The 12472-nt window shown below is 40.1% G+C and overlaps 1 protein-coding gene across 4 annotated transcripts in view; it reads left to right on the forward strand.

Moving 5' to 3' along the window:
* Positions 1-8517, forward strand: part of LOC112978757 (BDNF/NT-3 growth factors receptor) — a 201910-nt gene extending 193393 nt beyond the window's left edge. For all 4 annotated transcript variants that reach the window (XM_064502656.1, XM_026092447.2, XM_026092446.2 and 1 more), the window contains 2 exons: positions 3660-3818; positions 4312-8517. In XM_064502656.1, coding sequence (XP_064358726.1) covers positions 3660-3818; positions 4312-4497 — 345 coding nt within the window. In that variant the 3' untranslated portion in view covers positions 4498-8517. The remainder of the gene's footprint in view (positions 1-3659; positions 3819-4311) is intronic.
* The last annotated feature ends 3955 nt before the right edge of the window (positions 8518-12472 follow it).

Here is a 12472-nt window from a genome sequence, read left to right on the forward strand (position 1 = left end):
CCTTCAAATAAGCACCAAGAAAATATACTGTAATTTGTATCCATAAAATTGTCATTTTTGCAGCCCTGCTACAGCTACAGTACAGATTTTAAAGTGATATCTTATTAAGTTAAAAATGTAATGCTTTTAAACCTGTCATAACCCTAGCCAGATTAAATATTAAAGGTGTTGTTTACCTGCAATAGTAGGCTGCTTAGCTCATGACCATTTTAAAAAGATGTGTATCAAGCAGCACTACAGTTACAGTGTAGCATACGAGGGGACTTATCCTGCAGGACGCCAATAATATCTGAGAGAAGTATAGTACTTGCATTTCTTAATAAAGTATGAGCAGAAGGCACCCCCTGAAGCACTGAGCACCTTTCAAGTTTGGTCAATATACTCACGTTTTCTTTCACTAAGCCTTCTGGGGGAGTTCCCCCTAACTTTGCTATGAGCTTGGAAACATTAACAAAAATGCATGCTGCCTCAGCTCACTGCTGTTGTGACACAGCTGTGAGTCCTTGGACTCGTCACTGCCATAAAGACAAAAGGAGCCTCACAGCTGGCTGGTGATTTGTCTCAGACATCCCAAGAACTGCGGTGTCAAGTCACAGGCTTCAGTTCAAGAAAGCGCTGAAGCACATGCTTCAAGTTGTACCTAACACTGCCCTCAGTGCATTTCTGAGCTGAGTAATTGTTGACTCAGTGACCACTGATCGCTAATAGAGAAAGAAATGTGCATTTAGAGAAAGTGCCTTTGGCCAGAGCCTGGCCTGTGATGTGGCTGAACTGGGATCAGAGTTGACGTTGAAGGTGCTCTTGGACCAAGCAGGATAGAAGATGCTCAGCCCGCCACAGGTAATGCCAAGTGTTTCACATCTGTCTTCGCTGCAATACAGTCTGGCAAGAAGAAGACCCTTGATAATCATAGCTAACACCTTTTATTGATGCTTTTGCCAAGGGGCTAAATATTATTTTCACAAAGACTCTAAGGCGTTGGAAGTAGCTTGTCTAAGATGATAGAGAAGGGCAGTGATAGAGCTGGACAGACCTCAGGACTTCTCATGCTCCATGCTCTGCCTGGTAAAGTCTTCTGTCTTCAGGGACAGAAAAGGACACCGCTCCGTATCTGGCCATGTGTGCTTGTGCAGGTCTGTGAAGAATGCCAAAAAGCCCTGTGGTTTGTGCTTATCTGTAAATCGAGTTCTTGGTAAGTGTCAGTACTGATGAGTCAGTCTTGCTGTGACTTCAAAGATGGACAACTAGGTCTGTGGTGTTCTAGTTCTGTTTGTTGCACCATCCCTCATTTGGCAGTCATTTATCATCATCGCTCTAGGGGTATTTATTATACTGAATGACACTGAAAACTCAGCACACAGTCCTACCACAACTGCACTGTGGTTCTGTAGCAGGGAACCGTGGGAAAGGAAGATTTGGACAGTGTTGTTTTTTAATTGCTTTTTAAAAATCTGTTAATGTAGGATGTGACAAATAAGAAAAAATAGAGACATATTTTATTGTTTATAGCTTTCATTAATTTTTAAGGAATGACTCAAAGAAATTGCTGAAAACAACCAATTGTGGAGGCTATATGATGAGCAGATCTAAGAGCCATTTTAATATTTAATGAGCCCAAAAGCCTCTCATCACTAATCACCTTTTAATGGCACTTGCCCTTTGGCCGGGTGTATGTGGCTACATGTTTCTAAGGGACTAACTTTTCTGACTTTCTAATGAAATACCACTTGAGCAGGGAGTAACAGTGGTGATTTGGGGCTGTTTGGTTGCCGTGTTCGGTTTAGTTTATGATAATGTGGAAAACTGAAGCTTTGTTTGCATCGCAGCATATTAATATGTTACTTCAAACTCTCTGTGCTGTTGATTGACTTCTCAGTCAAAGACCATTAAAAAATCTGCTGAACGGCGCCTTAAAGCACTTCTGCCTATCGGACAGGTAAACAGTAACATGGAGACGAATGCGCCTAATTGAGCAAAGCACTTAAAAGTGTGCATCCATCCCCTGTCAGCCGAGTGCTCGTGGGTATGTTTTTAAGTTCAACTGCACGCAGCAGGAGTTGGGTCCCCTTCTGAATGGCACTTAAGCCTCTGCGCTGCAACCTGTATTGAGTCAGAAGCAAAGCCACAGTGTAGCCAGGACTTAAACTTGGGAGTCCTGCTTTTCAGTTGGCGTCTCGGACAAAAATATTCCTTGCTCACTCGCACGGCATCTCAGGTAGGGGGAGGAGGAGATGTGCCTAGGAATAGACCACATCTATGAAAGTTTTAGCATCACTTTCAATTTTGATGGGATCAGTAGTGGACGTTGACTTGTGGCAGTATAGGGAAAGGGCTGAGCGCTAACAGCTATAGCTGTATTTTTGGTAGGCTACACTAATGCTGAGTTACTGACAAATAGCTGGAAATGGATGTTCTGAGTGATTTAGAAATAATGTGAACCCTGATTGAACTTCTATTGGGTTTTCCTTCCATTTGCTGTTTCAACATTAGAACAAGCAGGGTATTATTTATAACAACATATGTAAAGTCCCACAAGGAGAAATGATATTTTGAATTGACAGAAGCTTGAAAGTGCAAATGTGGTTTCATAACTAAATACATTTTCAGACAGGAAAATGAGAATTAATCAAAAGTTAGATGTCCTTGAAAAAGCTTTCCTTTTTTTTTTCCTTTCTTGGAAATATTCACAGCTGCCTTGATGCAAAAGTACTCAGAATATCTATATATCTGTATCACAGTAGCTGCACTGGTTACACTGTTTTAGAAGTAGTGGATTTATTCATTGATTGATCCAGTCACAATGTGACATACTGGGAACAATAAATTGTTTAGGAAATAGAAATAAAAGTAGGAGATTGTTTTTAGTTAAATTGAGGTTAAGTAACTCAATTTTAAGAAAGTGTAGCATTTTGAAGAAAATGAAGAGTAGATTAGAGACTTTCAGGAAGGTATTCATTCAGGAAAAGATTCCTAGAGAATTCAGCTTATGTCGATTTGGAACAGCAGTCCATGTCTTACAAGTTATTTATTATCAAGTGACTATATCTAAAGGACTGAAATTTTTGTGAAGCTGTGTAGGACTGGGTAGTTAATGTGGAACAAAATAATTTGAGGCAATCATTAACTTTGTAAAGACAATAACATTGCTTTAATTCATTCAAAATAAGATATTAAACCATAGATTCTGATCCTATTGTGTCATACAGTCAGACCACTGTGTCTTCATGGATCTCAGTTGAAATCACAGAGTTTCTAGGAGAAACATCATTGCAGATTTCATTACATGCATCTTTCACGGTTTCCTTAATTTTAAAATGGAGGGTAGAACTGGTCTAATTTAAAATGGATTAACAGTTTTGGTTAATCAATAATTTTATAGTGCATTCAGTTCCTTGGGTAGGGGGTGCCAAATAAATGTTAGAAATGTTATTCTTCAGAAACAATTCCTTAGGAGATTCTTTTGAGAAATCTATCATGCTACTATTTGCTGCTCTGAGAGAGAGGAGTTTAGATCATGGCTTCCTGGTTCTCACAAGCTTAAGTGAATGACCACAAGGAAATGTTTTGCATCCCTTTGTTTAGCATCTTGATACTGTTCCTCATGAGAGTCTGGAGGAATTATTTCTGACTCCTTCCTTTTCTGACTCCTTCCTTCTCAGGTTGGGGGTCACACCATGCTGCCCATCCGTTGGATGCCTCCAGAGAGTATCATGTACAGGAAGTTCACCACAGAGAGTGACGTCTGGAGCCTGGGGGTTGTGTTATGGGAAATCTTTACCTATGGCAAACAGCCATGGTATCAGCTCTCAAACAACGAGGTGTGTATAAGGGAGGGTGGCATTTTAATTGATGGTATGGCTTCTCTGTGGAAGGGACAGCAATAAATATATTTAGTGAAAGCAATAACTTTGATGCCAAGTATTTATGGTATTGTCACGAACACTGTGGTTGAAGTTCATCTTTTTCACCATTTTTCTCTCTTAAGGTGGAAGGATGGAAGTTATTTAAGTAGGACTGGACCAAGTTGGGATGTAGCTTCTTCCTTTGTGTAAGATAGAGTCTATTCTGGGTGTTCAGAAAGACCATGAGGCAATGGAAAGGAGCTTACCTCCCTCCTGAACTGGCTTTGGGTGATTTCTGTTACGTATCGGGACACGTCATTGTTGCAGAGTGGTTGTCCTAAATCGGTCTTCAATAAATTTAAGGAATCTGGAGATCTCTTGAGACTGCTATGAGCAGCTGCCTCTTCTGTGGGTGAGTGCCACATAGTTTGAACGGCCACACTGATCCTTTCTTTGTGATTTTTCATAGGTGATTGAGTGCATCACTCAGGGCCGAGTCCTGCAGCGACCTCGCACGTGCCCCAAGGAAGTGTATGACTTGATGCTGGGCTGTTGGCAACGGGAGCCTCACATGAGGCTCAACATCAAAGAAATCCATTCCCTCCTCCAGAACTTGGCCAAGGCATCTCCAGTCTACCTGGATATTTTAGGCTAATGCCTCCTAGCATTTCTTCTTATGGGCTGCGTGAATGAATGTGTTCAACTGCCGCTGAACTCCATTAAAACGTGTTCTTAACTTTGACAGTATTAATGACAAAGTTGTGGAGAAGCTTTCAAAGGGCAAGCAATGTGCACTTCTCCATCTGTAGACACAGTATTGACTTTTAAGACATTATTGAGACGTATCTCTTTTCTCTCTCTCTGTCTTTCAGTTTCTATCATTTTTTTTCTCTCTCCTCTCTTTCTAATCAATTTGGCTTCTGCGTTATTGTAACTCTGCATAGACAAAGGCCTTAAAAACCTGATCTGTTTTATCAGCAGACTCTCCAGTTTGCCCACCACAACTAACAATGCCTTGTTGTATTCATGCCTTTGATGTGGATGAAAAAAAGGGAAAAATATATTTGACTCGAACTTTGTGATTTCTGCTGTACAGATACTGGGAGTTTCTATGGATTCACCTCAATTTTTTTGCTTCGGCATGTGGGTGGAAAAAGAAGACTAGTGTTCTCTACACGAAGCGTATTTCTTGTGGAGATAAAGCCAAATGGAAAGAAAACAGCATTGTGTGATCCACTGCCTGGAGGAACTATGGGATCAGATGGCATCCAACCCCACTAAAAAAACACTGAAACGATTTGATGGAAGGCAAGAGGGAGTTTAGCACTTTCCCTGGAGAGTCTTTCTGAGGAGTAAAGGGATTGTTCAAGGAGGTGCTTGGCCAGCACTTTTCGTTACCAGATACAAGTCTATGGTAAAAGGGAAAAAGATGCTGCCTGCACTGCACACAATTATGTTACATCATGATAAACTAAACACATGCCCTTATTTTGTCTTCTGGTAGGATATTGTCATGCCACTGGTATAAAAATGTTCTCCAGCTCATCTTTGGTAATAAAGGCTGAAGCTAGGCTTATTAATGTACAGTATTAATTTCAGGATTAAGTGTTGAAATAAGGGTTTTGATAAGATAGGACAAGCTATTGATTCTGGGGCAGGTGTATCTTATATTGTGCTTGTCCAGCAGCATATTCCTTCCTTCTTCAATCCTTTTTCTTTTTTTTTTTTTAACCGTGCAGCCAAAACTGTGCATGGTCTTTGTCGATTAATGCCCTTTGTGCAGAAACTATCACTCATCTTGTAGTACACCCTATTAGGCATAGCGAACTCATAATGGTACAACTTATATTTCATTAAATGGAGCTAATGGAGGACATTAGCTATGTTAAAATGCCTTTACAATGTTACAGATACAATAGGCTGATATTACATGAGTAATGTAAAACATGGAGATCGCTGGTTATGTTTGAGCCATGGCAGAAAACAGAGTGAGATCCCTGGAGAAAACAAATGTGACTCTGTGGTTATGGCTTACTGTTCAGAGCACACAGACCCTGAGCTCAGCACCACGTTTGTATTGGTACTAGTGCCGTCATTCCCAGCATCCACTCTTTCTTAAATTATTTCTTTTTGGTTGGATGGGCATTGTACGTGTACAGCATTTGCATGGCCACTGTGTTGATGACAACTGCATGGGCATATCTGTTATTTTTCAAACCGGAAGTTGAAGATTTCAAATTTAGAGTTAGGATTATTTTTAATATGAATTCTTACAAATGAAAACCTACCTTACCTATTCCTCAAGACTTTTGCCTCCCTCTGTGAGGGGGCGTTACTGCAAAAAAGTGATCTTTCTTCTCTTTTTCTCATTTTGTTTCTTCTTATTGATATGAGCCAGATCAAAATAGTCCTTCATCTTTGTGTTAGGGGTATTTTATTTAATAAATTAAGCATTTTATTTTTGTAAGTGTTCCCATAACATTTTTAATATATAATTTGCTTGCATATATTATTTATTGAGGCACTTTAGGTTTTTCCTTCAGAAGCTTTTAGAGCTAGTCATAAAGATTTTGAACATTTTTGAAAGAAAAGTCCACTGGACAGTGATGGAGTTTTACCCTTCTCAATGTCATTGAAAAGGCAGCATTACAAATAAACATGACAGTATAACTATAAAGCCATACTCAGTATTTCTTTAATAAACTAGATGTTATTTCGTAACCACTACTGAACTGGAAACACTCAAAAAGCCAGAGGAAGATTCCTACAAAATGGGCCTTAAGATTTTATCTAGACCGTCCTGGAAGTTCACACAGAAAGCTGGATAATGACTGAGCATGCAGTGAAACCCATCCTCTTGAGAATCTGAGTATTGTTTTTTGAAGGATTTTGAAGTTCATTTTCAATATAACAGCAGGGGGAGAAGGAAGGTGTCAGAGCCCGCTGAGGCTGTGCAATGGGAGAGGGTTGCAGGTGGTGGAAGGGGAAGCTTCTGCCTGCTGTGTTCTCTCTCAGTTTCTTAGGAGCTTAAGAAAAACGCATCCAAGATGCTCTTCTGTTGGAAAGCAGGCTCTAGCCTGAAAGCCACCAGGTGGGTTTTGCAAGCACTGAAAGAATGTATACCAAAAAAACCCAACAAACCAACAAAACCCTGAAGTTGTACTTAGTGGCATCTTCTTTTTGATTTACTAGTGAGACTATTAGAGTTTTTTCAGAGAATAAATAGCGTTGCAATGCATTGTGCAATAACATAGCAGTATGTTAAACTTCTAAAGGACCAAATGTTCTTCAGAGCCACCGGTACAGATAACCTTGACCTATATCATGAATGTTCTTGATAGTGCATAAAATGTATAATCAAAGTAGACAAGCTGTTAACTATAGCTATACACATTTTGCGTTTATTCATGAAAAGGTGGGTAAGTGTAGCAGAATGAGCAGAGAAGAAGAAATGTGCTCAAATCACAATACAGGGTGAGTATATGTGGACATTTATCACGCTTGCACTGTCAGCTAAATTGTATACACTGAGTAAATACGACAATCAATCAGGCTCATTTAAAAAGTCTTTCTGGACTATGCTATGAACTGATCATATATATAATATATATTATATATGTGTGTTTACATATGGCATATATATATACACACACACATAGCATATACATGTATGCGTATGTCTGTTGTATTTTATTTATATATGTGCAGACATGCATGCACATTATATACGGGTTGTGTGTATATGTATAAATTTACATACACCTACGTGATTACAAATGATAATTAGAATAGAGTGCTATTAATAAATTGATAAAAGTCTGCTGAGTAACCAAAATCATTTTTTTTCTTTTGATATTTCTTTTTCTATGTTTTTAAGACTCAACTTTTTAGCTGGTGTGCAGCAGAGGAAGTGCTAGAATGCCAGAGATATAATGACAAGCACTTTTTTTTTTCTCTGAACGATTGCATAAAAGCATTTTTACCATTCCCATCTCACTGTTGATTTCTCACAAGGAAATGAACAGATTAGCTTCTGAGCTCCGAAAGCAGAGTTTGATTTACTGTCATTTTTGGGTTTGTTCTATTGTTGTTTTATTGTCCTGGACTAACAGTGCCGCTCCATTAGCATTTTATACTCGTCTGCAGTAACAAAGTAATTCCAAGAATGAGCTGGACTATTCAGACTGCAACACAACTTGTAGGACAATGGTGAGAACGCCGAAATTCAGCAGTAATAATAGCAGCATTTGCCACACACTGTCCTTCACTCGCGATAAAGCTGCAGAACTCAGAACTGTGGAGAACAGATATTAGTAAAGCAACAGCACCCCATGATGCATGATGGAGTGTACCCTTTTAAAAAGGACTTAATTCATTTTGATTTGTAAACCAATATATCAATATATTGTCTACAGTTTAATAAATAACTGGCATTTTTTCTTTCCTTCTTTCTTTCTTTCTTTCTCTCTCTCTCTCTCTTTCTTTCTTTCTTTCTTCTCTTTCTCTTTCTTTCTCTTTCTTTCTTTCTTTTCTGTCTCTTGTTCTCTCATTTTCTCGTTCTCTCTCTCTGTACCCCACCTTTTTAAGAGATTGTTTTTGTTGTGGTTGATGTAGACTTTTGCAAAACTCTTTGAAAAGGAAAGAAATAACCCAATAAAATGATCAGGTCACTGGATGACTAAGGTACAGTGCATATGTGTTAGAACAAGACTGTCTCTGGGTTGTTGCAGCCTGTAAATGAATTTCAAATACTGCTATAAGGGGGAAGGGGAGTGGGGAGGGGCTGGGGAAGAGACGGGGGGTTTCTAATCAAAGATGAAGGTTTTGATAGCACAGGAAGTTGTATTTTCTTGTTGTCAGGGCTGGGATGAACCACTGCTGCTTTGAATCAAGAGGTCCTTGAAGAGCCTTAGTTAAAACACCTTTGTTTTGGGGGGGCTTTGGGTTTTTTTGCTACATTCATCACAAATATGAAGCAAAAAAAAAAAAAAAAAGTCTACATGTTGCAGGGAAAACACTGTGAATTTCACAACAGCAACCAAGTGACTATTTTGCCATCTTTTAAACATACGTCTCAGGAGAAGAAATGGGAAATGATGGGTGTATTATTTTACCGTCTATGCATTCTAGACCAGGTCTATGGGGTTTTTTTGTTTGCTTGTGGAAGGTTCTGCATGACGACCGGCTGGTATTTTATAAACACTGACTACTTTGGGCAAGGATAATAGAAGCTGCTTGTAGTGAGGCTGTTTGACAGGAAAATGTAAGAAAACAGAGATCAATTCAAATTTTTCCAGAGGCCTATATCTTGCAGCTTATATGTATCTTTCTGTAACTTAAAGAAAAGCAGCTAAGAATGTTTTATATACAAGTAATTTAATTCAACATTGATGTTTAATTACATCACCAATAGAGAGAGAACCAATTCATTATGAAATATTTGTCCCAGCCCTGCTCTCCACCTATACTTTATGTATATATATATTTCTAGATATCTCCCTCTTTGTCGCTTGAGATAGAGAGAGGGAGATATCTACATATAAATATAGATCTCTATATTTGTCACCAAACTGTGACCTGGTGTTCAGAGCTATCTTTCTCCTTTCTTTTTTCTGTTTTTTTTTTTTTATGTGATGTCTCCGTGCAAATATTTAGTGGTTCTTGTTTTGCAGTTTGTTATAACAAGTCATTGCTTTAAGACTTTCATTGCATCTTGGCTGATTTCAAAGTGATGCCTAGGTATCAGTGTTAAAAGTTTTGTTTGTGAATCATGTGACCAGCTTCTCTCGACATGACATGGAAAGTCTCTTGTATTACAGTGTATTTAATAAAAATGATGTCTTACAATAAACAATGTCACCCGAAAGAAAGATACAATGATTACTTTAAAAGACATATGATTTTCATGAAGTGTTGTGTGCTATTTTCTTTTGTTTGAATACCTTTGTTTAGCTCCATTCCATTTGAAAAGAGTGAAATTAAGGGAGAGTTTAGTATGCTTAGAAACATGATATATTTGCACTCTAAAACCTTGAATAAAAGCCAGGTCACTGAACTCCTAGGTGAGGAAAGAAAAGTCCCATAGCAATAAGAAAATGAAATATCCCATCTGAATGTACTCTGTTAGGCTCTTTTTTATTCTTTGTTTTCCAAAGCGAAGATCCTATTTGAACACTTACTCATTTGAGGAGCAATATACCTATTTATCTTCTAGGACAAACAAGCCTTCAAGAAATGTGTCCATGCTGGCTGCAAGTAGTTTTCTGGCTTTTTTGCAAAATGTGTCTCTCAAACCACACGCCATTAAAAATGTAGCAGAGCGTAGGGCTGTTCTTTTTAACTCATACCAGTCTGGAATCAAGAGATGGTGAACAAATCTAGCACTAACTCCAAGTCCTCAAAGAACATAATTATTAACATTCGGAACATCATAGAGTGCCTAGACCTCCAACATAGGTTCAGCAGCTTGGTTAAAGATCCCTCCACGAGCTATTGATTTAAACCAAACCCTTCAAGGCTGGAGCAAAACAATACGAGAGCCACCTGATGGCTGCGCCTGCCTCTCTCTGCCAAGAGACCTCGCTGAGATTGGAGGAGCTGCCTATACACGTTCAAAAGGTCAAGGGAAAACGATCCTCTGAGAAGGCGCCTCGGCATCAAGTTTGTCCAAAGCTATGAAAATAACCTTGATCTGCACTAAAAAGCTCTGTTGGCAGCTTGTGTTCATCCAGTGAAAACTGCTTTACCTGCTTTTGAGGTGGAAGCTGGATCCCCTCCAGAGCCGATGGGTTTTGTCGCCATGCTGAAATGAAACACCTCACGGCAGACGACCGGTTGTGATGAAGCACTTTTGGCAGTGGTAGGGCTCGTTGCCTATGGAGCCTCCCGGCGCTGAGCCTGCATCAGCAGTGCCGGGCCACCCCAGTGCTGGGGGTGCAAGGTCCGGGGCGCTCCCCCATGCTTTGCCCTTTCCCAGGGGATTTTTAAGGCATCCGCATGCAGGACCAGGTGGTGCCACTTGCGTACAGCCACCCCGTCCCTGAACTAGCTCCGCGTCATGCTGTACGAAGCCGGAGGAACCGGTCCCAGTGGGGCGCTCGACGGCGTCGTGATACGCACGCACTTCGGGCTTCTCCTCCCAGCCACCCCGAGGCTTGCCCTGACTAATAACAGCATCAAAGAGCCATCAGCTCTTCTGGCACCTTTCTCCTGCACAAAATCCACAGGGAGCTGTGAGATACCGAAGAGGCCAGGAGGGAATATTCAGCGCAAGACCTGCTCCTGCTCCTGCTAAGGCTTGACAAACTTTCACAATTGATTTCATGACAGAGAAGTCTTTGTACTAAATGCTTCAAGTGACTGGAAAATCAATCATCTTGATCACTGTATTATTTTAAAAGTGATTCACAGTGCCTATTGACTACTTCAATTAGCATTTTTGTAATGGCTATAATAATTTATTTCCAGATCACTGAGAAAGTTTACATTACAAGCAAGAATGACGGTCCTGGAAAGGACAAAAGAAATCTTGGATATCAGGGGATAGGGTCAGGCAGATTCTAATAAACCAGCCCACAGGCTGCCGTATCATTATTTATGATAAACCGTAGGCTCGGATAGGAAGGACTTCATGCATGAAAGCAGAACGTTTGAAGTGGTCACTCAAAGAGTGACCCACAGTGTTTCTATGTGAAAGGCCCCGTGCTTCAACTCCTTGCGCACGGTTTGATCTGCACAGCACGGATGGTGCTCCTGCAGCAACTCCCAGCTTTTGAGGGATCAGACATTGTAGGGGTTGGGTCTGTTTTTATCCGTGATGCAATGAATAATAATAATAATTTCAAAAGAACCTAAACAGAATAGAACATAGGTGTGGAAGAACAACTGTTTTACTTCTGTGAGCTGGTAGTCACATTGCACAAAAAATAGGTACTGCCACAAAAAATCACAAACAAATTATCAACATTTGAACTAAAACTCAGCCCAGATCAGGGACTAACGATGCTGTTGAGAACAGAAGGAGTCACTGCTTGTGCTCTTTCTGGTTGGGGTCTGTACTGAGTGGCACGCAGGGAACGGAGATGGATGGGAGAAGATCAGAGAGCAAACGAACAGACTTTTATTTAAAATACGATGTAAATACTAGGATAAGTCTGTTTTTGCTGTCCCAGTGTGCAAGCTTAAAAACAAACAACAGACACTTGACAAGTTAATTACATGCGTTTTGGGCACTTTTGGTGCAGACAATGACAATGATGTTCCTAGGCCTAGCAGTGGTGTCTTACTGTTCAATGACGGCTAGTCTCAGGGAAGGTCCAGATGTGCCACTCTATTGTTGTGTGTGTGTGTATATATATATGTGTATGTATGTATGTATATATGTATATACATATATATTTTCCTTGGACTGTTTGTTTAAATACCTAAAGATCAGTGCTGCTGTTACTGTTTAGTGTGTGACAGCGTGAACAGCGCAGGCTCTGTGGTTAAATGACCTGGGCTTACCAACCAGCCCAGCTTGCAGCTGTTGGGAATACGTAGGTGATTTATCTGGGATTAGCAGACAATGGGACTGTTGACACAGGTGATTCCCAGGGCCAGATTCACACTCCTGGAAACCCAAAGTCGCC

The sequence above is a fragment of the Dromaius novaehollandiae genome, chromosome Z, assembly GCF_036370855.1.
Source record: "Dromaius novaehollandiae isolate bDroNov1 chromosome Z, bDroNov1.hap1, whole genome shotgun sequence".
In the NCBI taxonomy this organism is placed as follows: domain Eukaryota; kingdom Metazoa; phylum Chordata; class Aves; order Casuariiformes; family Dromaiidae; genus Dromaius; species Dromaius novaehollandiae.